The 27,844-nt window shown below is 37.0% G+C and overlaps 2 protein-coding genes across 3 annotated transcripts in view; both read right to left on the minus strand.

The window, feature by feature from the left end:
* The window catches only part of LOC109051470 (PRKC apoptosis WT1 regulator protein-like), a 53,492-nt gene extending 42,756 nt beyond the window's left edge, over positions 1-10,736 (minus strand). Inside the window, exon 1 of the mRNA XM_042742366.1 lies at positions 9,977-10,736. Coding sequence (XP_042598300.1) covers positions 9,977-10,459 — 483 coding nt within the window. The 5' untranslated portion in view covers positions 10,460-10,736. The remainder of the gene's footprint in view (positions 1-9,976) is intronic.
* A 6,577-nt stretch (positions 10,737-17,313) lies between these two features.
* LOC109057537 (protein phosphatase 1 regulatory subunit 12A) overlaps positions 17,314-27,844 on the minus strand; it is a 54,524-nt gene continuing 43,993 nt past the window's right edge. The window contains exons 20-26 of one of the 2 annotated variants that reach the window (XM_042742375.1): positions 27,509-27,574; positions 24,941-24,957; positions 24,723-24,834; positions 24,528-24,632; positions 24,318-24,365; positions 23,213-23,263; positions 17,314-19,066 (exon numbers count right to left, since the gene is read on the minus strand). In XM_042742375.1, the coding sequence (XP_042598309.1) occupies positions 18,980-19,066; positions 23,213-23,263; positions 24,318-24,365; positions 24,528-24,632; positions 24,723-24,834; positions 24,941-24,957; positions 27,509-27,574 (486 nt within the window). In that variant the 3' untranslated portion in view covers positions 17,314-18,979. Of the gene's footprint in view, positions 19,067-21,097; positions 21,275-23,212; positions 23,264-24,317; positions 24,366-24,527; positions 24,633-24,722; positions 24,835-24,940; positions 24,958-27,508; positions 27,575-27,844 lie in introns of those variants that run through there. The other variant, XM_042742382.1, reaches the window with a different exon arrangement.

Raw genomic sequence — 27,844 nt, forward strand, 5'->3', positions numbered from 1 at the left:
AAAGAGGGAAAGATAGAGAGAAAAATGAAAAGTGCAAAGAAGAATTCAGAAGGAAGTCTTTAGAATCAGTACGAACATGATGAAAATTCAAGATGAATATCCTGTGAAACCAGGCCTGTGTGATGGTTATGCATCATTTAGGGCCTGACTCTCACTGAAGAAAGGATAGAAAGGGCCAGCTTACAGAATACTTGACAAAAATAAATGAGCTAGGAAAACCAATCAACTGTGAATAAAGGCTTGCAACTCTAAACAACTAAAGGTGTATTATCCAAGATGAAGATCAGACAAAGATCAATAGGTTTAAAACAAAGTTTATAGGGAGGTTTGAGTTACAGTAGGAAAGGAAATTAAATGGGAGGAAAAAGGGGAATTCCTAAACTTTAATCTTAATGTCAGTACATTACTAGAAGGAGGATACATTACAAATCTTGCTCTCCCTCTCTGGGCAACAGCAACCCATCTGGAATATCAAGCCTGTCAATCCTCAAAGCAACATGCCAATCAAAGGTAGATCACTCACTGCATGTCTGACCCTGTGATCCAGATGCTAGTTCATTTGAATAAATAGAGACAACAGATCTTAAATTAACAAGAATATAGTCATTATGGTTTAAAAAAAAAAAGAGAGACAATAACTCACACAAAATAGCCTTACCCTCAGACCAAACCTAAAGCCTGCAATAACTACTTTGAAGAGAAACCTGAACAATAACAGTTGGCTTTTGTTGCCATTCATTTTCAGGGACTGTCATCAATTTGCAGCCAGCCACTATACAAGTTTTTAGTGAAATACCCTGAGTGAACCCTCATAAGCTAAAGTTTGGGTGAGTGCATTGAGTCTGGGTCCATAGAAAGCAGGATTAGGTTGTTCATACTGATTACTACCGCTCAATGGAGCAGGAAGTGCAAGTGAGCAGCTGCATCATTCACAAACGATCACATATGACTTTTAAATCTCTGACTTTTAGAAAGGAACAACTTAGAGTCAACTTGATAAGGCATTCACAACCCATTATACTTCCTTAATATGACAAATTTAAGAGAGAGAAAAAATGCAAGTCATTGAGAATTGTTTAGAACATGAAAAAGAGAAGTCATAGCAGAATTCCACCAGGTGGTTATCATTTAAGGGGCACTGATGATGTACACCAAAACAAATCTTTTGGAGGTGGAGCAATTTTGTAATCTTTCCTTTAAAATGTATGAACTTAAATTTTTTGTCTTTGGAATAACATGCACCAACAAATCAAACACAACTTCAGAAAAAAAAAAAGGTTTCATGGTGACTTTAATACTGTCCAAGAGAAGGCTTACCAGAAATTATGAGGACATTTTATTTTTGATGATGTAATGTCATGTATGTATAGCCTAGGGAAGGACTTCATTGATATGACAATAAACAGAGCTCAGCTCTGGGCGTGTGAACATAATCAACATTCCTGCACCTGATGCTATGATTGTTTGGTTGATAACATGCACCATAGTTAATCTGCAGCATAAATGTAATGACTGATATTCAAGGCAATGACGTAGAGCTGCCACATCACCCTAAACTCGTCCCCTGCTACAAAAGAAAACCAGTGGTAGGGAACAATGACTCTGCTCCTGTTTGTTATCTTTGGAGCCTTTTCTGACTCACGCTTCTGGAAGGCCTGAAGATTAGCAGGTGTTGACTAGGGAGTTGACCCCCCTAACCTCTCACGTCAATTGTGGTCTAGAGGTTAATAGGCATGGCCCAAACAAAGGCATGAAAACAAGCCCTTGTGGCCGTCAAGGTGTAAGGCACATTTAAGGGCACATTTTAGCATTTGCCCAATCACATGGTGATGGCTGATAAAGGTGAACACCACCACCATAGAAACGTATACAACTGAAGGACAATTCATATGAATTGGTCGAGAAATAGCCAAGCAAGCAGAATTTTAAGAGAACATTGATGCTGTCCTTATGTCTTATTGTAAATGTTTGTACAATAGTCTCCTTGTCATACAGAAAAGTATTTATGACTGGAAAATGTAAAGATCGTTTTGATTTCTGAGTTTTTGTATTCATTTATTTTTTTATGTCGGCCGGGCTATAAACTCTAAACATGCTGGAGATGAAAAACATTGCTGTAATGACTGTCAAGATTTATTTGTTTTTCCCATGACATCTACATTGCCTTCTCTTGTTGTTACACTCATGAATTTTTCTGAATATAAATAACCATTTGATGCATATTGTACATATTTTCAACAGCAAAAAAAAACATTTATTTGCCCAAAATTTAGGAATCGTCAGCATGCTGACTGACTCTCTAGATAGTGAGGTGAATGTATAAATAGTGTAGGTAATGTTTATATGGTTGCCATTGAATGGGACGCTACATTTTATTCAAAATTCACTGGATTTTGACTAAATATCTTCCATATATTTTGGTTTTAATAAGATTTCCCCAAGAAATAGGCAAGAATGAACCTCCTGTTATCCTCTTACTACTATTCTTTCCAACAACAAAGCATTTGAATGCAACAAACTTATGATTACAACATAAGTGAGAATTAGTGAGCTCTAACGGATAGGAACAATGAGCTACGTTGTATGGTGTCCACAGATACTCTTCCTCAAAAGAATTTGGCTTTTGGAATGAGCATGGAAGAAGTTTTGGACCTTAGAAATCATTCACAATCTTTAAGGCCTTTGGTCAAACAAAATATTACAGTTAACAATCAGAGTCAAGACACAAATGCGACTTAAATCTTTAATCAAGCTTAGGAATGCATACAGTGATAAAAGGTTATGTTTCTTAATTGTTTTTCACATTTCTACATTCTTTAAGGCTGTTACTCCGTAATGTTACTCAAAACAAGGAGAAGAGGACAAAAGGTGTGTTTTATTTCAATGCCCCACTGGCATTCGGTGTCACATTTATTTGAGATCAAAGTCTGAGGTGTAACCGTGGAGATGTGGCACAAGGTGGCATACCGGAGAACTTATAACTATGATGACGAAGTATTGGGTGAACTGACAAAAATATGAAATCAACTTGGAGCTATGATTATCTTTGTAAAACTTGCCTGCACTGAGCTACAAAGTTGTATGGAAGGAGACAAGGAATTGCTATGCTACTGCTAAGGTGTTGTGAGTGGATTTTAGTGTGCTGCTATGCAGTTGCTAGTGTTTTAGGTGTTTCTAGGGCATTAATAAGTAGTTGCCAGGGTTTTGTGAGTGGTTGTTTAAGTGCACATCAAAAGAGTCCACATCAAAGTCTCTATGATAGTCTGCTCTCGATGGTTCAGGATCCTCCTTCAATGCAAGCACTTTCAATGTACTTCACTTTTCACTCATTTCATCATACGACAACCAAAAGCCAGATTTTGATTTATCAGTTTGATTTACTTTTTATACTCTTAAAAAACACATTACCAATGAACGGTCAGCAGGAATATTAACAACTTTTTTACATAAAAGCCATTCATGTGTTACAGAAATGTCTGAAACGTATCACTGTACACAATTAACAATTAAAATATTTTTGTAGTAGTTTTTATTGTTGTAGCCTTATAATTAACAACAATAACTCAAAATTGGTTCTGCATATGGTTAAAGGACATTTAAAATTATTGGTCATAAAAACAAACATATATATAATTCTTAAAAGCACGCCAAATATAATTTATGTCCAAATAAACAAACAGTGCGAGACTAGATTAGTATGAGTTACATAAATAAAACATAAATATAATATACTCATAAGGTTAATGGTTCATTCAAATTGCTTTGACATGAATACTGCATGAATACTAAAAACAACTGTGGAGATAAGAACTACTGTAATAATGACTCAACTATATATTATTTTCTGTCAATAAACAAGTATCTTGTATCAGGTGAAACTGATTTGAGATCCTGAAATATCAGCCTATCTCACACCACATGACAGAAAGAGAAAACAGACACAGTAAGAGGTGAGAGATGGAGGGGGGAAAAATCAAAGGATGACAGAAAGAAAAGAAAAATAGAAAGCAAAAAGCAAGCTGGTTTGTCTTGTTGTGCAATGGTGAATGTAAGCAGACAGGCTAATGCCTAATCACGCAGAGTGGCCTGGTTTTACCACGGACTCATACCAAGTGCCCTGCTGAAAGGAATGTGCACAAAAAACTACTGGCCAAATCCACTCCATTTTACAATCATCGTTTCTGCTTGCACACAACCAAAGCTAACAGGCAGCCGTGTAAATAATCGCTGTGAGACAAAGTGTTCGCCGATATCATTAAAAACACGCTGGCATCTCTCTCCAAGAGTTCTGCACTTGTTTGAGGAATACACATTAAATAAAATGTTTTCACATTGCCCACTGGTCAATGTGTTTGTTGAACTAGTTTTTCAGTAGCCTGACAGTAGCTCAGCTATTTCCAGAAACAAATATATTTTTTCAAAGAACTGTGTGATAAATTGTTATATTTTTTGGGGGGGTACATTGTAATCAAATGCACTCCATACCCTCACATATGTAATCACTGGCAGCTTCATTTGATTAAAAAATTATTAATCAATTCTGGTTCTATTTAGTTGCATTTAATGTAAACTGATCTGCAAAAAATCTAACCTGAGATCCCTCTATTTTTATACTTTGTATTTTTGTCATTATATATTTACAACAACAAAAGTACACTAACAATAAAAAAATTGAGCGTGCTAAAACATTGTTATTAACTTATTTGTATTATTATATTGTTTTTGAAAGAAGCACACCACGGCTGAGTTTTTTTAATCAAATACAGTAAAAACTGTAATATAAAATATTATTACAATTTAAAATATACTGTGTGCGCACCATATAGCACAATACATAGATTCCAACTAGGCAACATGAAAAGGTTTGAACACGAAAATGCTCTCACAATTAACCATAAATCACAATCACAAGGAAATTTGTGTGTGGGCGAAATACAGAGTTAGTCTCTTCTATCCACAACGAGTCTCTATATTTGATGATTAATATGCATGAGGAGCAGTATACTTCATCCAATGATATTTCAGTGTATGCAGGTCAACCCAGTGCAATGCTGCAGAAAAAGAAACCAAGCAACCACCAAAATGTAGTGTCACTCATCTGCTGTTGTGCTCAGTTATGACAAAAATAAAAAAGATTATTTCAATACCTTTTACTGCTAACTGGTTTATCGTGTCACATCTGGTTAAAACATGTTAAAAAGCTAGCTTGACCGTAGTCTGATTTTCATTTAATTATAGTATGAGTTGCCTGGGAAGCTTCCCCAACACATGGTGGCCTATCTCAGTAGAGATTATAAAACTTATCCGTTCCTCTTTTGAACTCTGCCAACTGATACTAAAGGCTTCAAGAAGCAACCACTCTTGAACACAGACAAATATACTTGATAAGAGTGGGCCACACTGAGGGAGCAACAGGTCATATAATTCATTCTCTATGTGGTGGCTGCAGCACGTTAATAAGTGACGACTCGATCTGTAGCAATGCGTCACTGCGACGCTGACAAAGCACTGAGATATTTCTCAAGCAAACAAAAAGAGCAAGTCTAAACACACAAGCCTGGAAAAGGGCTATTTATAGAGTTCATACCTACACACTGTCTACACCAATGAGAAAGAGTGATGAACGCACAATTGTCACAATAAACCAGCTAGCTAATTCATGTGCACACACCGTGACCATTCTGTTCCTAAGAGATGAACCCAAACACATAAGGTGGCGCTATCATCGTATATGCATCATTACGACATGCAACGGAAATAACTGTGGCTCGCAGAGAAAATGGCAATGCCTGTCAAGCATCATAAACAAGGAACAGCATAAATTCTGAACTCAAAGTGAGTCAGTCCGCGTCATTTTTGAGAAGACCGGACAGCTAGGTAAGATGTAGCGAAATGTAATCTGAGGAGAAGGGTGACCGCTCAGAGGGCCAGTACAGGGAGTCTTGGCTCATCGCATTCCAGCTCTCCAATTATGTGTGCTGATTTGATCCGACAGTTAAATGGATGTAGTACATCATGCTTTGACTGTTGAGCAGTACATTAACAAGGCCTGACATCCAAGAAACCTTCCCAGAGCCTCGTAGCAGGACCCCGAGTATAAAGTGAGACTCTACCCATTTTATCAGGACTTCAGTTTATAAACTTTCAAGATGTTCATTATCTCCACTTAATGGCATTACACTTCTGGTGGAGAACATGAATGCAGAGTAGCCTCTAATACAAATATCAGTGGTAACAAATAAACCCAGGAATTTCCCTTATTGAAATGATTACTAAAAATACTCCGCTACTCTTTGTACATAGCCTGGAATGCTCTAAAAACAAAAGGAGAAAGCGTTAATGGGCTGCTTACCCATGACTGAATCTCAGAGGTATTTGTAGTGTTTGAGGTGACCTTGTTTGGAAAAAATGGTGACTGCAAAACATGGCGTCCCATGCTTGTTTAGGCCACAAAGTCTCATTCCAGGCAGTAGACCGTTGCCAACAATGGCAAATGTACAAAGTCATAAAACTGCTAAATCTAATTTTCATGTTTGACGTTATACGACGCCAGTTAACCAAGGTGCAATGTTTTATTTCTGACATTTAACAACAGGTCACCTACCGCTAACAATAAGTTGATCAACAACCGCAGGTTTAAAACAGCAGTCCACAAGATATACGTCGTGCTTTAATAAAAGTATTTGACTTCCTCTAGACGTGATTTGCTTGTACGAGGGCCTTGTTTGGTTAACCAGACCCTACAGTTCACTAGAAGCAGAAGATAAGGAAATGTTAAGGACTGTTTTTCATCCACATGACTGCTTCCAACATTTGCCAGTTAGTCCAGGTTTCCTGTTCAAATGTTACAAATGTACAGAAAATTCCCAGTGGCTTCAAAAAGTAAACAGTAAGGTACGATCTCTTTCAGCGTTGCAGTATGTAGGCCTAGTCGAGCTTTAAATTGCCAAACTTCGTCTCAGACATTGAAAAACGACCTGGCTCATTGCCGCTAGCAACTCCTTCAGCAAGAAATAATCATAAATATTTATTTCTCAGGGTTCCGAATTCCATCCAAATGGAAAAAAATATAAAACAATCGCCCTGCTGATGAACAGCCGTATTCAGGTTCCTCTCCAGTTCTCCTGTGCAAACACCAACTCAAGGTTTTCACACCACATAGAGTTGAGAATGTCGTTTATGCTGGATTTGGAATTTGAAATGGAAAACCGCCAAGCAGACCGGACATGGAGGCTTTTATCTCCAAACGGGTCGTGAGGAGTTTGAGACTCGGCCAGATGTCAAACAATAGCATTTGCGTTTATTAGAGCAGCACTGATCCAAACATTCTGAAATTAAAACAAACTTCTCAGTCACCCTAGCTAAACATACGCAGCAAGGGAACATTTATCAAATGTTCTGGCTGGTGATATGAACTTTCAGATCTGAAATACTAAACAAACAAGTTATGGATTAAAGTTACAGTGGGACATACACATATACAAAAGGCTGAGGCCTGCTTAAAGGTGTTTGCAATGGATTTCTCATTTGCAAAGTCAGCAGCAATGAATTGCTGATGAATTACTCAGAGCTGTAGTTTGGGGCAGGCTTTATAGACATTATCAGCACCCATCACAATGACAATGGGAAACAAAGTTTAGGTTTAGAGCGGAGAGCTGGGAGGCTCCGAAAGTATCCAATAACTCACAGCGTGCTGCTAAATGCACACGGTGGAACAATGAGCCCTATAAATTTGAAGCCACAGCAGGAAGTACAGGGAAAGTCCAAATATCTGGTTTACTGCATATCTTTTCTTGAAAAGCTAAGTGCATTTCCACAAAACCAAGCAGACATTGGACCTGTTTGACATGTCCAACAGGTGCGAGACATTTGGTTGGACACCATATCAGGCATAAATAATAGTTTCAGGTGATGGGACCCTGGCTAAATGTGTTTAGACAGCAGGTCATGGCCATTAATTGCCTTCACACATACACGCCGGCATGCCATGCTCCCTTGCTTATGCTCACTACAACCCTAGACGGAGTAAAAATAAATTGTCAAAATGATAAATAATTTAACCAGCCCCACATTTGCATTCTTGCAGATACAGCCCCGGAGAGACCATGGGGCAATAATGTGTATACTTGCACACTTATCTCTCACTTAAGACACCCTAACATTCGGTCTTTGCCTGCGCCCACTTCCCAAACTACTTTACCTTGGCACAGTGCAAGAGGCTAATGACAGGATGTCTTCAGCCAAAGCAGACATACTGGTCAGCCTCCAACAGTAACTATCTGTGTGGCAGTGGAGCTGGCTGGTACGCAGACATTCACAGCTCCAGTAGGTATGCCAGTGGCATACTGCACTAACGAGCCTCCCTTTGCTCATGCGGGGGAACATGGTGGGTTGAAAGGGCGAGAGATAGCAGTGGTCACCAGGTGAAACTTATCAGTCAGTTGGCATGTTTTGAACACCAGTTGTTATGATCAGCACACGAAGTGTCTTAAACTAGAGGAACAGCTGTACCATGTTCTCCATCATCTACATCACATGATATGGAATGTTATTCTGCAAACCGAGGTCATTATAAATCATAAAACAGAGAAAGTATGTATAATATTATCTCAATCTGTTACTGATCAAACTCAGTGCCTTCTAGTCTTGATTTATGTGTGAGTTGCTTGGAGGAGAACATGCTTTGAACAGACGTTTCACATACATTACATAAGGAGTGAACTGATGGGATAGACATTTAACAATGGATTTCAGATTACAGCTTCTTCTACTTAAGTTTCATAACTTGGCTGGAGTTGTATCTATGTAAGCAAATGTGGTTGCAAAAATGCCAGTTTGCACAAATGGACCAACAGATCACTTACAAAAGAGGTGCTATGATGTTTCCATGTTTATGGAGAATGATAAAACAGTTAATATCATGTTTTGTAGTCATATAGTATGGCTTGGTTAAGATCTACATACCAAATGTGGTTCCAATAATGCCAACTTTTTTTTTTTTGTACAGCAGTACGATGGCAAACACATTCTTGTCTACTTTAGTTACAAAACATATTTGGGATAATGTCTGTAAGTACCCTAAATATGGGTACAACTCCAAGTCAGTAGAAATGGGATGACAGATAAGTTACACAAGTAGCACAGTATTACTGTTTTAAATATTTAAATATTTTTTGGGGAAACTGGCATGATGGTAATACCACAGTATGCTTTGAAGTACATGTAAATACAATGGAGCACTAACTGTCAATTCTTCAGTGTCATGGTACGCATCAAAGTATAATGACAAAATAATCAATGGTTTTATGGACACAGCACTGTGGTAATACCATGTTTTTATATTTCATTTACAAAACCCGGCTAAAATATAGTTGCAACTCAGTATATGGTCCAACAGATCACTCACACAAAAGTAACACTGTATAACTATGTTTGTCATGGTGCCATCAGTAAGATCATTGGGTTTATTTGGAAACTAGCATAGGGGTAATACCATGGTATTTTTTAAATTACATGTAAATACATGGCATATTAATATGGCAGTCCTTCAGTATTATGGTTTATGTCGAAGTATCCATTATCATGTCTTTAAGGACATGATGCATTGACAAAGTTTAAAAGTCCTATTAAAGACTCATGGTATTGACATCCTTATTTGTACGATGGCCAATGTTTGTCTGTTTTACTTGCTATTGTAATACCATGTTTTTATACTTAATATGCAAAGTTTAGTTACGTTTTGGCAACATAAAAATGTGATTGCAATAAAGGCCACCCAGTAGATTCTCATACCAGAAGTACCATGGAATTGCCAGGTTTTTTTATTTTATTTTTTTTTTTATGCACAATGGTAATACATTGGAAAACCATGTAAATTTATCGTATGTGACTATTGTAATTATAAATATCATCTGAGACCATAGTCCTTCTGCTGCTACCTGGATGAAACGGTTAACTTTAAAAAAAGTGAACTCACCTCACTGGACGGTATGCTGACAACACCTGTTGACCTCCTCTTCTCTCTTAACTTCCTTTTCTCTATCTGTCCTTTGCCCTTCCTGGCACTGGGTCCCGAGCTCTTCTTCTCTTTGCTCTTGCTGTGTGTGGGACTCTCCTTATCACTGTCATCCACACCAGCGGGGCTCGAGCTCTCCGCCTGCGGCACTCCACTCACTTTCTCCGGCGTCTTCTTCAGGTTTTCCCCGGGCTGCTCGGGTTTCTTCGGCTCGTCCTCGGGTCGCTTTAGAGCGGACGAAGAGGAAGACCGGGCCACCGGATAGGAGGACGCAGAAGAGACGCAGTCAACGTTAACCGAGCTGCCGTTGTTGTTTAACTCAGTGTTTCTCCCGGTGGCGGCGGCGATATCTCCAAGCATCTTTGCTCTCATCTTCTCGCGCTTTGCTTTCCATTCCTCCAGAAAGTCTGTCGCGCTGTTAGATTTAAATCCTCCTGTTGCCATGATTTCCTTTTAAGATTGACTCGTGCGACTTTGACAGTAAACAGTATTGTTTCAGATCCGCCACATTCCTCAGAAGTGTTTGAAGATTGTTTTAAAACAATCACAAAGTCTGTTTTAAAGTTGACCGAAACTATTAAGGACTCGCTTTAAAAGACTAAAAAAAAAAAAGTAAAGTGCTGCCTCGAAAGTTTGTATCCGGTGAAGCTCACCTGCACCGCGCATGAACATTCGTCAGGAGTTCAGGTGAACTGATCCGGTGGAATGAACTGGATTAGTTACAAGCGCACTCGAGCGCCGAGTCCTGCCCCCTCTTCTGAAGAGTTTCCGAGTAGTTACGAAAATCAACGGAAATAGCCGAGAAGAAGGCTTATGTTGTTGGTTATGCTGGAAATGCCGATAGATAGATAGATAGATAGATAGATAGATAGATAGATAGATAGATAGATAGATAGATAGATAGATAGATAGATAGATAGATAGATAGATAGATAGATTCTGTGTCCTATATGGAAAGTCCCTTAGACATTCTTATGATTCCTTTTGATTTGATTCCAAAAGTATTCCTTAGGATTTAGGATCTCCATGTGACATATTTAAGTGAACTCAAAAAACTAAAGTAAGGAAAGAATTTGTTTTTAAAGCCCACAGAGCCAGTCAGTGGCTACCAGCAATTGTTTGGTTATGCAACATTCTTCAAAATATCTTCTTTTGTGTTCAGCCGCAACTATCATTTTAAGATCTGTCTAGTTGGTTCTTCTCGACACACACTGGCAGAGATAATTGGAAGAAATTTTTAGGGGAAACATTAGGTCTATAAATAGCCTGTGATGTACCCGCTGATGCATTTTTAGAATGTTTCAGTGGGCTTTGAGGAAACTTACTCATAGCACAAACACTCATCTGTCACTCACTGCTTTGACTCGTTCTCCAGCAAAAACCCTTCCCTTTTAAGTAAATTCCACTTAGCATACCAATAATGCAATTTTCTAAAGGAGCAGATATGTGGAGGGTCACTCCCACTTAAAGAATTCAGTTTAGTTTGCTTTCTTATCAGTCAAGGTCTTTTCTTAAAAGCTGTCTGATATGTTTGCTTGATTCCCTCACGCTCAATATGTGCTATCTAAAAGAGTTAATTTAGGAGATATTGAAGATATTGAAAATGTCTTTGAACCGATTCGTTCTTTTATGGATCCCACATTGAATGCAGAAGAATTTTCACACAAATATTTGTAAAATAACCTACACCACAAGAGAACAAGCATATTTGGAACTGGCTCAATTTTACTATATTTTGAATATATATATATATATATATATATATATATATATATATATATATATATATATATATATATATATAGGCTATATATATACACACACACACACACAAACACACAGTGGCTCCAAAAATTATTTGTACACTTAAGTCACATTTAAAATAAATAAATTTCATTGCATTAGATACAAATGCCCAATAAACAAAGTAATAAATAATATATAATAATACAAATATATAATTAACCCAAACCATTGTGTGAAGTGTGTCCTACAGTCACAATTTAAAAAAAAATTGTGATCCTTTTAAAATTATTACACATAGTCTTTATGATCTCAAAATATATTTAGAGGGAATATTTGTACATTTAAATAATTTGTCACATTGCAGGACCATTTAAGTGAAAAAAATGTGATGAAAAAGGATGAAAAACCTCTTAGTTCAACTCAGTTTATTAACTGTTGGCTTTTTATTGTTCATTTTGTTCACCCAAACATCTCAGATGATTCTCTATTAGTATGTTAAACTATTGTCAGCATGTTTTCTGGTTGAATGGAGGCACGGGAATGATTTCAAAATGACCACATGCTAAAAAGTACCAGCTGTACTCATTTATTCACCAAATGTCCAGCATGAATTATTAAGACACAAAAGCTGTAAAACTAAGAAAGTCTGGTTCAGATACTTTTGATTCGTTTCTTGATGTTCCAGTTATGCTCTTCTGGGGGTGACCATGTGATATTAGTCATGAACTGAAACGATTAAACTGCTAAATGCATTAGACAACACAATAACAGTAATCTTGCGCAATACATAACTTCTCCAATTAGGCTTGAACTGTAGGCTATAGTGACATGTTTTCTTAGTCATCTTCACATGCTTGTTTTTTGAAGGAAGATCTGATGTCACAATCAGAACATTGCAGTGCAGCTGAAGTAGATTCAATGAATGTTCCAGGTTTAGTACCAGTTAAGCTCAATCAACAGTTTATTACAAACAATTACATTTGGGTATTTGCATATTTATCACACACACACAAAAATCTGACTTGTGCCTGTTTTTACTTGAAAAGGGAAAAAAAGGGGTGGGGGGGGCAAACATTATGGTTACTGTGAGGCACTTTCAATTGGGCTAATTCTGGAGGACTTACAAATGTTACAAAAAATGGATTCCTTATATTAGAAATCAATTTTATTTTGTTGTTGTTTTTTTTTTGTGGCAACAAAGTTATCAAATTAGATAACTTTACACAGAAAATGTAAATATCTTTGACACAAAGATCATATTAACATGCATACTGCTTATATCTTGCAACTTTACTACTGAAACAGTATTTTAATGTTCACAGATTGGCTCCATTTACTTATTTAGTAACCGCTCAACTTTTTTTTTTTTTTTTTTTTTTTTGGTTAATCAATAAGTGTTGTCGGCTGAGTTTAACCTAAGTATTTATCCTGGAATTTTGCCTCAAAGAAATGTTCATTCATGCTGTCGATTACCACAGAAAATAATTTTGACAGAAAAGTCATTGCAGTCTTTCTTTCGAAAAATAGGTTTCGAAAATAAGGCCACAAGTAAAGGCCATTCTGAATGGTTTTTATAAATGTTATTTTGAAACGTAAAATTGTCTAAACTGTTCTTTTAGGCAGATTAACTTCTGGTTATCATCTGGTTCTGAGTGGATTTTCTCCATAAAGAGTCCTTTTTTGGTATCCTTAGAAAGTTACAAGGTTAAACAACATTACATAGCCATGACGAGTTTAAAATTGGACATAACATTGTTCAGACAATGTTAGTAAGTGATTCATATTAATTAACACTCAGTGTTTAAGCACAGTGGGGACACTTTCAACTGAGTTTGTATTTTATGTGTATCCCGTTGAGTGTCTTGCTCCATAGATTTCCACTGTAAGTACATTACTGTAAACACAATTCTGTTTGTTTTTACAAACTGAGGGACGAGACAAAATTATTTTCTGTTGTAATTGACAGCGTGCCACAGTTCCAGGAGAACAAGAGATGAGCCTCGACTCTGGAGGCCAATGTCTGGGTCTGCGCCAGATATTCAGCTGCAGCCCAATGGCCTAGATGGCAGATAATTGAGTTTTAGCCAGCTAGATGAGTAGAAATGAATGGAGGTCAACTGGGGAATAACTCCTCAAATATCCTAAAGATCTCTAATTTTGGTCTCATTACAGGGAAATATACCGGTACAACTCAGTTGGGGAATGTTGATTTAAGAGACTGAACAATGACTTGCTGCCTGACTGTCAACATTCCACGATATAAAATCACCTGAAAGCACTGAAGTAGTTTCATTAATCTCATAGAAACTGTATTATTATCAGGTAAATTCCACAAAAATTGGAAGTGGAAGGTGGATCCCATGGACTGGGAATGCAGCTGTGGAGGAACACTGGAGTCTCCCAACACAAATCCCATCAGGCACTTTGGTGCTCCAGGTCAAAAAATAACCAGCCTTTTAAAAATTGCATGTAAATCTCTCATTATGCTATATCACCAAATATTTGATTTAATCCATTTATCAACTACTTGACTTTTAATTAGCAAAGGTTTTGTAGTATGAATGAATGAAAAAAAAAGCATTATTTTGTCATCAGCTTTGACTGGGAACACCACAGTTGTAACAAGGTGAGGAAAAAAATAATAATAATAAAGCACAAAAATTTTCAACATTTTTAAATACCCTGTCTACAGTTGTAACAAGGTGAGGAAAAAAAGAATAATAATAAAGTACAAAAATTTTCAAAATTTTTAAATATGCATAATTAGGTTTTTGTTTTTATATTTATTTTAATTTGCATTTAAAGTGGAAATTTTATGTTTTTAATTATGTTTTTACTAGTATTTTAAGTGGAATTTGGTGATTCATGATGATTAAAAAAAAAACTGAAAGCAAAAGAAAATATTTATATGTCCTTCTATTAGCTATTGTGAAAATTAAATGTAAAAAAAAAAATATATGTACACAAATTTCAGGTCCTTCTGTGAAAAAAAAAAATCATGAAAAGGTTCTCTGAGCTATCATCAAATTAACTTTGCAAACATCTGAGCTATCATCAAATTTAGTCTAAAATGTATTTAACTTTTGATCTTGTATTTGTTTGAATTTAGTCTAATTTGTATAATGCAGAAATAGTAAGATTATTTAGCTTTGTGTTTGAATAGTAAGTTCTATTTTACTTTGTATTTGAAAGAAAGTGCTATTTTTAATTGGTGTTTGATGATGATTATCTTAATAATGGGTGATTCATGATGATTATCTTCATCATAGCTGAACTTCTATCAGCAAGTTTTGATGGATAGTGAATTCCACCAAGCAATAAAATGCTCACATTTACCTTTTCCACAGCCAGCAGTGTGTGCTTGTATACTGAAGCCATTTCTTAATCACAGTGCATAACTGAACATAATTATTTGAAGGTCCTCATTGGTCGGATGAAATATGCTAATTTTTTGAGAAGGAATTTTTGGGTTTTCATGAGCTGTATGCCTAAATCATCAGTAAAACATGAAGCATACACTGCTGATAACGGATCCATGGTCTTTTTCACCTGCTGGTGCAATGTCTCACCATGAAAAACTGCTGAAAAAGTGCGGCAAATCTCATACACTGCTGAAACTGATCCAAGTCGGCCTGCTGGTGCTAATGATTTTAAAATGGGAGTAAATCCAACTGATCTTTTCCACATTCATTTTTGTCAAGTAAGCTTTGAGTTAGAACCAGAAGAATGAAGGGGTCTCTGCAAGACTTGAATGGAAAAATACAACAACAAAAAAAAAAGTCCCATTGGATGACTATGTGCAATTACTGCCCATACAGCCTCTTATCCTCAGAGTATTATTGCATTATTTGAGCTCTTCATGCCACAATGAGAACATGCAGCGTTCAATGCTAAACACATTTATCAATGCAGTCTTAAAAGTAGTCTTAAAATGACTTCGCAATTGTGGTTCTGTGAGAAATGCTAAAATAAATTTAAAGTGACAATTCAAACAAAAATGAAAATGATATCACCATTTACACACCCTCATACAGTTTCATGCAAAAATGATTTTTACTTGCTGAGAGAACTGTCATTTTGGGGTGAACTATCCCTTTAATTCAAGATGTTTTATCTTGATTTGTCATGAGAACATTTGGTAACTTCAAGCCCCAGAGGAAAAAACAAACAAAACATACTTGGAGAGTTCACACAGAGAAATGCAAGCCTTATGTAAGATCAGGAAAAGAAGAACAATGAATAAATACACTCAAAATACTCATCAAGAAACACTTTTCCTACTTTTCCTGTTAACAAAAGCTTGCCAGGTTGAGAGCTGATTGGAGCAGAGCATCTGGAGTGATAAGTGCTGAGCTCAGGCAGGCGCCATCTAGTGGTGCTGAAGCTGCTGTGGATTAAATTCTTTGAGTTTTACCATTTCAAAACAACAGCATCTGATTTTTATGGAAGCCTGTTTCCGCCACTGAATTTAAAAAAAAAAAAAAAAGAGGTTATTGCTTTTTTTTTCGCCATTGAGTAAATTTTTTTAAAAGGTTTGTTGGGAGTATGTTTGCGATTGCGAGTTATAAAGGAAGAAATGCGAGATAAAAAGTCAGAATTGTGTGATATAAACTCAGAATTGCGTGATATAAACTCACAATTGCAAGTTATAAAGTCAGAATTGCGAGATAAAAACTTGCAATTCTCACTTTCTCGCAATTGCGAGTTTAGATCTCGCAATTCTGACTTTTTCTCAGAATCGTGAGATATAAACTCGCAAATGTGAGTTATAAAGTCATATATTGCGTAATATAAACTTGCCATTGCGAGTTAAATTCCAATTTTGAGGGGGGAAAAAGACTGATATGTTCTCAGAATTGCGAGTTAATATCTCGCAATTCTGACTTCTTAACTCACAATTGTTTGTATCTCGCAGTTCTGACTTTATTTCTCAGAATTGCGACTTTATGTTTTGCAATTGCGAGTTTATATCTCACTATAGAGTTTTTCGCCCAATTGTGAGTTTAAATCATGCAATTCTGAGAAAAATAAAAAGTCAGAATTGTGAGATAAAAAGTCGCAATTACCTTTTTTATTTTTATTTTTCAGTGCCGGAAACGTGCTTCCATATATTTGAAAAAAGGTGCAACTTACTATTTTTTCAATATCATATATTTTTTTTTTTTAAAGTGTAAGATCCCTTTAAAACCTGGACTGTATTCAAAGATTATTCCTAAAATCATATCTAGAAAATAAATGAAAATTAATTGTTATACTATTCATTAAATACTATTATTTATTTATTTAACAATGTGAGATATGGAAGTAACAAAAGAGAAGCATCCAATCCAATCATCCTTTTTCAATCCCTGAAAACTCATGAAAAGTACTTGTATGTATGCATTTATTTATTTATATAAGAATGGGCACCGGATCTCAACAGGTTGAGTTTATTACATATAACAACATGATAATCTGATAATAAACAGTTGACTGGTTCGCACATCTAAAAGCATTTGAGTCATCAAAAAACGTAAAGAAAAAAATAAATAAATAGGACGCAAAAGCAGAAAGATTTTTACAATGTACAAGTTTATTTTAATTAACTCTCAGTGGTTGGTAGTCACAGCACAGCTTGCACGGATGAAGCCACACATCTATTTTACAAGATGATGGGAAATTTAAAAAGGAAAAAAAAAAAACAACAACAACAAATTAAAAACCTAAACCAAAGAGGAGACAGCTGACAGTCCAACTACAGCGACATTTTTTTCCGACTACAGTATTTAAGTAAAAGGCCACTGAAATGCATAAAACGTGTTTCCGATGCATGGACTTCATCTGACACGGTGGCAAAAAGTTCGCTAAACCGGACAGCAAGACTCCTGACATGGCATTGACAGTGCATGTAGACATTGTAAAAAGGACTGGGTTAGCGATATCTAGGATCTTCTTTTTAGTGACAACACCTTGGCTAATACTACAGCATAAAAACAAAAGAAAAAAGAACAAAAACTGGAAAAAGGAGAAAAAAAATAAAGGGAAAAAAATAAACAGCACTCTTCCAAAGATACTGAATAAAATGTGTGAAATGTAGTGAAGCAATTATATTATTATCTCACAATTACCATGAACACTTTTAAAACTGAGAAGAAGAGAAAAGGAAAAAAAATGCACTGAAGAAGTGCAGCCTTCTCTCTTTGAAGAGGGCGGCTCTATTGTTATTCAATGTCTTTTCCAACTATAAAAGGAGGAGGAAATAGTTAAAACACACTTTGTCCTCTGGAGTTGGTATATTTCAATAGTAACAGACAGGGAACCATAAATGCATGCCATGTGCTGGTCTCAAACAATACATACAGGTATATACAACTTCACTCAGTACCTGCTAAAACAACGTGAGGAGTACAAGATATAAACCATCGACTACACTACAAACTCAAAGAAACGAGAGAAAGAAGTCGGGGGGAGAGGAAGGAATCCAGGGTGAGCCACGAAAGTGGTGAAAGAGTGAACATTTACTAGTGACGGACTCATTCATAAAGCATTTGTATAGAAAGAAATGCATATATTGCACATAAGTGAAAGCTTCGATTCCACGAGGTCCACCTAATCGGTAAAGCCAGGGGTCCGTCGAGAGAGAGGAGGAAGTGTGCGGAGCGTGCGCGTGCGCCAACATTGTGGAATGCTGGGAAGTCTTCTGCTGAGAGACAGTGCCTCTGAGGACGAGGCGGGACTTCTAGCACGATTTGGGGGGTGGGGGGTGGCTGATGAGGACAGGAAGAGGACATGAAAGGAGAGAGCTGCACATTGCATAATGCATCTATACAGAGTGGAGCAAAAAAACAATAACAACAACAAAAAAAAAAAAAGAAGGATAGATCACAAAAAGAAAGAAAAAAAAAAGTGTGGCACAAATAAAATCAGGTGTTCTGTGACAGCCAAGAGAAATTTGATGCAAGTGACTTATGTACAACTAAGGCTTATTGGTTAAATAGTTTTCGAGGCTTTCCCCGCCCGCAAAGTGTTCAATGCCATTCTCTCGTCTAACGCTTTTCCTTAGTTCTGTAAACGCAGTGGCTCTGTGTGAGTGGTGGAGAGGTGGTGGAGCGGAGAAGCGAGGGAAAGCTGAGGACTGAGAAACCGAGGGGGAGACGGAGCCTTCTTGTCGCCATTGTCTCGTATTAATATCTAGATGTGCAATACCGTTACTGTCGGAGGTTGTGGAGAGGGTCTTTTCTATTTGGAAAGCTTGCTTATGACTCGGATCAGCGCTCCGTTCTCGTCCTTTAGCCTCTGGTTGTCTGCTTTCAAGTCTGGTAGCGTCTGGAAGAGAGAACGGGAGAGGGACGGGTTAGATTAACAGACAAGGACAAGTGTTGTGTTGTTGGTGTGGCTCTAGATGCTGCTGTTTGTTAATTGCCGTGTCCTTCCTTCCTTCGAACAGCGCTTCCTATTCAACACAACCCTCCTTTTCCCCGACATGGTGATGGTGTCTGATCTGGAATCACTTTTTATATGTGCAATTATTGCAATAGCAAAACAAAATAACATAATAATTGCTACAGCAAAATAAATTAAATATCAAAATAATTATAATTACAAAAGTTGCTGCACCATTTGGCTCTGAAATCAGTGGAAATGAGCCTGTTTCTGAGTTTTCTGAGATTCCTAAATCACAAGAACCAGCACCATTTCGGTAAAAAGGCACTGTAAATCCACACAGGCACACTGCAGATCAATGGGAAACCGTAGCCATGCACTCTCAAGATTAGGACAGGACTCCTCTCTCTCTCTGTACACACAGAGTCCCTTTGTGTGTCCTCGACTGGACGGAATAAATAAAGGGGCTGGAACACAAGTGTCTGTATAAACCACAACACTGAGTGCTACTCGATAGCCGAGCCGCTTCAGTCTTCAGGTTACAGTGTTGAAGTGGAGATCTGTAGCTGAGATTTCACCACCCCTGCCCTCACTGACCGTGCAACACTGCACAGACAGACAGAAGTCAGGAAAACTACTCTACTAATTGGACTAACAGGAAACAGAGTTTTGTAAATACAATCAAACATGTTTACGAAAAAGGATCAGTTGGGAGCAACTAGATGAAGTAATAGTCCAACCATAAATGAAGAAGTCATCACTGTTTATTCATCCTCATGGATCCAAACCTGTGTGACTTTCTTTCTATTTTTGAACAACTAAAGGAAGTTAAGCAAAAGCCCTGACTTCACTTTCTCACAAAAAGCCATTAGATATTTTGCAGGAACGCAAAGAAGCAACTTCCTTGTGATAAACTTGCCACTGACAATTACATTTTAACGATGTAATGATACTTCCCAAGAGAGAGGTTTACAGTTTGAGTACTGCAGTTGTAGACTAGAAAAATGCATTAAAACAGTCCATAAAAAAAGTGTTAAAGTAAGTCACAAAACAGAACTGAGAAAAAGAAATACCTAGACAAAAAAGTTATATTATACGGTGTTTGAGGCCTGTCAGCAAACAGATAAGCATCCAAAAAAATGGGTTTCATTCTGTATACAATCGGCTAGATTATGCTAGAAAAGCTCCAAAGTAATTTAAGCATTTGCCAGCGACAATCTGTGGATTAAAATGCATGAGTTTCCAGAAGCCATGCAATCCAGATTAGCCCCAGGCAGAGCATAAATAGCAGTTCAGCTCCAGAACCAAAAAAATCTGGGACCGAGAAACTATATTTGATTTCAAGAAAATATGTTTGGTTTCTCATGAAAGATGTTGGGGTCATCATGCAAGATGCTGGAGTCATCCAGAAAATATTTTTGTTTTGGTATAAACCAGTCAAGAAAAAAAACAACAACAGTACAATTTATTACTAAAAAGAAGAGTTTCAAAAATAGCAGGGACTGTACGATTCATATGAGCTGTGTTTAATGAAAATATACATTTTTAGTACTGACAATTTGTAAAATTTTATTTGTAAAACTAAAATGTAAATATTCTAAATCAAAGCAAAATTTAACATGTCATTTGTAACATAATTCATAATCCAGGTAAAAATTATTAGTGTTTTAATTTTTAATTAATATTAATTAAAGAAACATGCCTTTTGTATAATGTCATTCGTAAAAAAAAAATCCAGTAGAATTATTGTATGTACTGTTTTAATGACGACACATTTTTATACTGATAAAAAAAAGTGCGCAAAATATCAGTCATTTTTAAAAATACATAAAAGGTACAGTATTTTGTAGCCATTTTTAGCAATAACTGTACTGTGTTTTCAAACAAACAAACAAAAAAGCCCCAAAAAGGGAGGCGGAGTATCAGCTCAGACACAGGCTGGCACCTGCCTTTATATGGGCGTGGGCGGAGCTGAATGGAGCATGAGGAGGGGTGTAAGGGGAGGTGGGGGCGGGTCTACAGGTCTACAGCGGGAAGGTGGCTGCAGCCCTGTGAGATTTTGGAGAGCACGCGGGCCAGCGCCCTGTTCTCTGCCTGCAAACGCTCGTTATACTGACGCAGAGACTGCACCTGCTTTACCTGAGGAAGATTCTACGGGAGACAGAGAAAGACAAAGAACGATAGAGGAGAAGAGGATAGACATCAGACAAAAAAAAAAAAAAAAATGCAGAAAAGGAATAATGTGATAACGTAAACTATTAAAGTGAACGATAGATTACTGAAGGGAAAAAAAGTATGGGATCTCAAAAATAATTCAAAGAAATTGAAAAGGAAAAAACAAACACACACATTCACTTAGCTATAAATGGGGACATTTAATAGACATCTATTTTTTTAGGGAGTCTAGGCCAACTGGGGGCTTAAGCACACTTCCAAGTGGACATTAAGATGGTTTAAAATGATCTAAAATAAACAAAAAATTAAGCTAAAACAGCTAAAAATCAATTTGTTCCCTTAAAAACAATTTAAAAATTTTTAAAAAAGTGTGATTTCTAGACCTGAATGGAAATTTCTAAAATGTCATGGATTTTTTTTTTTTTTATAAATAGAATTTTTCTAGTTATTTCAAGCTATAATTTTTTATCATCAGGCAGAAATTGCTGTGTGAGAGTACAAAATAACAATACTATAAAAAAAAAAAAACATGTAAACACAAATAACAAGCAATTTCATTGGCAATAAAAAAAAAAATACACATACATGAACACAAATACACACATACACTCTTAAAGGGATACTCCACCCCAAAATGAAAATTTTGTCATTAATCACTTACATTTTGGATGAAAACCGGGAGGCTTGTGACAGTCCCATAGACTGCCAAGTAAAATACAATGTCAAGGTCCAGAAAAGTATGAAAAGCATCGTCAGAATTGTCCATATGCCATCAGTGATTCAACTGTAACGTTTTGAAGCGACAACAATACTTTTTGTACGCGGATAAAACAAAAATAACGACTTTATTCAACAATTTATCTCCTCTGTGTCACTCCACATCAGAGCAGCGCCATTTTGGCAAATCTGAGCTGAACGCACGCAGCGTACGCTCTTCTGTGTCAGCCGCGACACAAGAATACGTTTTCTACATATATTTACTCTTTGATTTGAAATTAAACGGCATATCCTTGTGGCGCGGCTGACAGAGAAGAGCATAAGCTGCCTGTGTTCAGCTCAGATTCTCCAAAATGGTGCTGCGCTGATGTGGAGTGTCACAGAGGAGACAAATTGTTGAATAAAGTCGTTATTTTTTTTTTATCCGCGTACACAAAGTATTTTCGTTCGCTTTATAACGTTACGATTGAACCACTGATGGCAGATGGAGTATTCTGACGATGCTTTTCATACTTTTCTGGACCTTGATAGTGTAATTTACTTGGTAGTCTATGGGACAGTCACAAGCCTCCCGGTTTTCATCCAAAATATCTGAAATCATGTTCCGAAGACGAACGGAGCTTTTACGGGTTTGGAACGACATGGGGGTAAGTGATTAATGACAAAATTTTCATTTTGGGGTGGAGTATCCCTTTAAGAAATAGTGTGAATTCAGTGGTGAACTCTGTAATGCTCTATAATACAATCCATCATGTCGCAGAAAGGTTAAAACACGCAAAGGCTCAAGAAAATGTCTTACAAAACCTCCAAAAATTATAAATCTTGCTACCCTTCCACACACACCTCTTTTAACATTAACTTCTTTGTAGTCGCCACAAACAAACATTTACAAAAATATATCACAAGAGCCAACTTGTCATAAGATATTCATGTCAGAAAAGAGATTTGAAAGAACGTACAATATAACAATATGGCTGAAATGGGTAAACTTTAGCTTTTAGTCCATGGATGTTATAACTGAGGTAATCTATATGCTAGCATACTTAGCCATACAAACACATACAAACACATAAAAACTTAAACACATTTCTACAAAAAATGGATCGAAGTTCACAAACATGCAAAGTTTTATATTTTTGTATTTATTGATGTTTTATTGGTGATGCACACAACAAACACAGTTTTTAAAAAAAGTACCTTTAGTTCCTCCTCCATCTCAGAGATCTTCCTTTCTAGAGCTCTTCTTTCCTGCAGACACACACACACATACACAAGTTAGCTCACATGGCCATAAAAAAACAAACATCTGCATGATTCACCATCACTGCAAACAAAGAAAGATGCACACACAGAATCACGGATACATCATGTGACTCAACGTCAAAACAGAGAAAGAAGTGAACAAAGTGAAGGAAACCACACACTGCTTAGTGAAGCAGATCAAGAGCTAGAAATATAGTCCGGTTTGTTCAAGCTCACACCTGGTCTGAGCACATGAAGTTACGTAATAACTTATATACATATATATAATTGTATATAATTGATTATAATTAATTAATATAAAATAAATGTGTTCTCAGAAAAGAAAAAAAAAAAAAAATTAGTAGTTTAAATTTAAAAAAGTTAAGTTTATTTTTTTTGTATTGTGTTGTGTGTTTTTACAACAGAAAAATTAGTGCATAATTGAAGGAATAATGTAAATAACTAGTATACATGTTAACTACGTAAATACAGATGTAACAGGAACAAAAAAGCAAGTATGTTTTAGAATGATTTTCACACAAAGATAATGTCCCACACACATGCAGATAGCACACCATACTCTATATCTCACAGGATACATTATTCTTTTCAAGTCTGGAAAGGTGTGTCGCTTTAGTGATTTCAAGAAAAAGAGTGAAAGAGGGATCGTGATTGGCTGATGGGGTTTGCTTCCAAGCCCCCGAGGCTGTGAGAGGCACGTGATTCAGCCACTAGCAGAGCTGTAAACACTTTAAATTCAGGTTAAACGTTACCCAAAGCACTCAGCTGAGCCTGACACCTGCCTGCAACCTTCAGACATAAACCAGTGTGGAACAGTTACAAACCATTTGGCCGATGGAGGCCAGAATTCAGTTTGTAAACATCTCAGCATTTGAGTTGAGATGTGCTGATATGGGGCTTTATCCATAAAGGATCATTGCATTAGTGTGAAGAACTGCTGCTTATCTACTGCCATGGCACATTAACTTAGATGTTGAAAGATGATTTGATACATTAAATGCTTCACGAGACAACAAATTCAAGTAACAGTTGTTTTTACCCTTTTCTCCATCTCCAGCTGCGATCGATCAGCAAAGCGCTCCTGCCTCTGTAACACAAACAACACAATGGATGAGTACAGGGGCTTTCTTTTCCTGGCCTATTGGTTGGATTCATTTGGATTCATTTATTTATCTGATTGAATGATTCTAGCACTTTCTGTTCTTTCTCATCCCTTCTCTCAGAAAATGAATCGTGGACAGGATCTCACCTGCGTGGCTTTCTCCAGCTGTAGTTTCAGGTCGGCCAGCTCCAGTTCTGTATCACGTAACTGAGCTTTCAACTTCTCGTTTTCAGCTAAAATCTGCTCATAAAGCTACAAGCGGATAGAGCATGTTGGGTAAACACACAACCATAAGGAAGTCAGTATTTTACAGGGCGTAATCATACAGTGCAAAGTTTGTACCTTCTTATAATCATTGGTGTCGTCTCTTTCGAAGCGAGAGTACGGCCGCCGGCTCTCCCCAATGCCACGGCTACTCAAAGGCTCGTAACGGTCGAGGGAGGAAGGGTCATTCCTGAGGGGGGGAAATGAGGGTTACTTATATTATTCATTTGAGTTCTTATAATAAGCATGAACACAAGCTGCTCTTAAGTGACCTGGTTGTGTTTTGGGATACATACCTGGATAGTCTGTCGCTCTGTGGATGTGAACAGAGAGAGAGAGAGAGAGAGAGAAAGGAAGTTATTACAAAGTCTGTACCTGCTGTTGATCAATCGCATGCTCATAATGCATTTAGTTTGTCTGATGTCTAGACTACCAGAGCGTCTAGAATGCAGATTATCAATTAGTCTGGGATGGATTGTGACGCTCTCATTCCGGGCTCTGATGGCCTGCTTAATGCTGCTATTCAATGAGTCTGCACGGGTCGGCAATCTATCATTTACCGCTCTACAGTAAAGGACGTGTTTGAAGACATCTGGGTGTAATCCATTTGATTTTGTCCTAATAAGAGTCATGCTTCAAAAGGTTCGACTTCCATGCAAGTGTCACATTTATCAAGGTGGAAGTAAAAGGACTTTAGTCATCATTCCCTCCTCCTCCCGTTTTCTTCTTTCTCTGAGCTCTGAGACCTCTCTGCCCTGCTGGGCTTTTCTTCATGAATTCCTAAACAGCAGCCAAGACTTCGGGGTCTGCTCTTATTTCTCAGCCACTCAAAACACACACTGGGTATTCGAATGAGTTTGGAATGGCATACTAACTACTGTTTTTGGAAGTTAGTAGTATGCATTATGCATACTGTGCACAATATAATATTCTGTATGCATGAAACTATTACCAATTGACAAAATGTGCAGCATTCCACCACAGCACATCATGTGAGACACAGCATCCCATAAGGCAATGATATGTGGAAGTGTGTGGCAAATGAACCGGAGTAATAATAGTTCTCTCACCTTCTGAAAGACTCATTTGAATGGTTCCAGTCCTATGTAATTACTGGGTAAATGTATTTTTTTAAATCTTTTTATAGAGACTGAACTCAGAAGACACCCATTGTTAGCTGATGAAATATCTTAGAGCTGATTTTAATTATAAAAAAAATTATATTCATGCCTATGAACTATAAAGATTTTATTCTTTCAGGTCTGGAAATGACAAAAAGTTCCTGACTTTTCCAGATTTCTCACGGGAACCCTGCTGCTCAACTAATTATTCAATTAGACTGCTGAAAAATATTCATATAATATAATATGACATAATATTGAAATGTAACTATATATACACACACTCATACTCGTGTGTGTATATATATATATATATATATATATATATATATATATATATATATATATATATATATATATAACATATATATAACAAAACCAAGTTGCTTGACCAATTTTTCATTTGGACATTGGAAAAAGTTATTCATATAATAAGTATATTTTAATATAAAAATAAAAAAATTATTTATTTTAATGTTGTATATTATATTAATATAAATATTATATATAAAATATTAATTTTATTGAATTGTTTTTATTTTAAATATATTTATTTTTGAAGTGAAGTAGTATTGTATTCTATTCTAAACAAAAATATTATCTCATCTGTTCTCACAGCAAATGGTTGGAAACATTGGGCCGGGAGCCAGTATGAAGCCTCAGTATTGAGAATAGGACTGGAGCGCAGAGCCTGGGCTGTGAGAAGCTCTCAGGCAGTGACCCATGTGACACCGCGGCCCACTTCCTTTAGCTGACTGCCTTGGAAGCACACTGAAGCACTTAGCTTTGTGTCAGAACTTCCTTTCGATACAGAATAGCACACTGAGAGGAAATGTGTGCTATTAAGCTAACAAAAAAACAGCTGTCTCATAAAGAACCCACAGATCCCATTAGATTTCCTTTCATTCAGTGGCCCGCTGAACACTTATCATTTGGAACCATTCAACCAAAAACTGATCTTTAGCTCTATTCGGCAACATTTGAGCTAAATTTAAACCAGGATGACATGCTGTAACAAGCGCACTTGAAAAAGTTTTGTAATAGGAGGATGATTAGAGGCGTCAGCTGGTGCTTCTTCCACTTGATACGTGCAAAATGTTTCCTGTTCTTCTTCCACTGACCCAACAATCAAAAACAAAGCTTGGTCTTGCTCTTTGATTCTTGACATTCCTGACTCAAATGAATTGTCACCACTTTTGACTCCCTCATTCCCAGTTGTCCTCCCGACTGCAAGTGATCTGGTTCCAGGATCATGTTGACACAGGATATGCAGGATATTTATCTTATCCTCACTGTACTCACAATATCACCCCAGTCACACCAATACTAAGTACACACTAAACACAACTCATGTGACTAGCCACGTAGTTTCTTTTGTAGTTTAGGAAGTGTGATTTCTGAGCTCTTAACTATTCCTGTAATAGGTGACAATTTACAGGCTGTGATTTAGGCCGACTTTCATTTTTAAGATGACTAATGCTGCTGGGACAATTCCAGGAAGTTGAAGGAGGAGGAGCTGGTTAGCAGTCAGCAGACACACAGTAATGTGAGTGACCTGTTTGTCCTACCAAGCATGAAGGAAAGTCAATCTGTTCTTTGACTATACAAGAAGAAAAACGAAGTCCTTCAAAAACAGTCCAACATAAAAAGCAGCTGATTTTTTTTTAAAAAAGGAGAAACTTGGCGTTTGTCTAACTGGTACATTTGTGTTGGCAGATGCATTGTAGGTGAGATGATGTTCACCTGAGGCTCTCCTTTAGTGCTGCCTTCTTCTGAGTCTGATGGCTGCTCTGGCTCGTACTCGTCGCTCTGTAACATAGAAACGCATATCAAATTAGGCTATATTCCAACTATAAAAGAAAACAGGGTCCAAAATTAAGTCGCCAATCACTAAATGCACATAAATGCATTGGCATGGACATAAAACTGAGATAATGACCAGCTGGCAGGTAACTTTTCTTCCTGTCCAATCAGAGGTAAGTGATCTGAAGAGGCATGCATTATTCTGAAACATTTGTACATTTATAACTCTCATGGCTGGTGACAAATCGGAGTCTGATTGTAAAGCTTCCATGATGT

This window comes from Cyprinus carpio, chromosome A4 (assembly GCF_018340385.1).
Source record: "Cyprinus carpio isolate SPL01 chromosome A4, ASM1834038v1, whole genome shotgun sequence".
NCBI classification, from domain to species: Eukaryota; Metazoa; Chordata; class Actinopteri; order Cypriniformes; family Cyprinidae; genus Cyprinus; species Cyprinus carpio.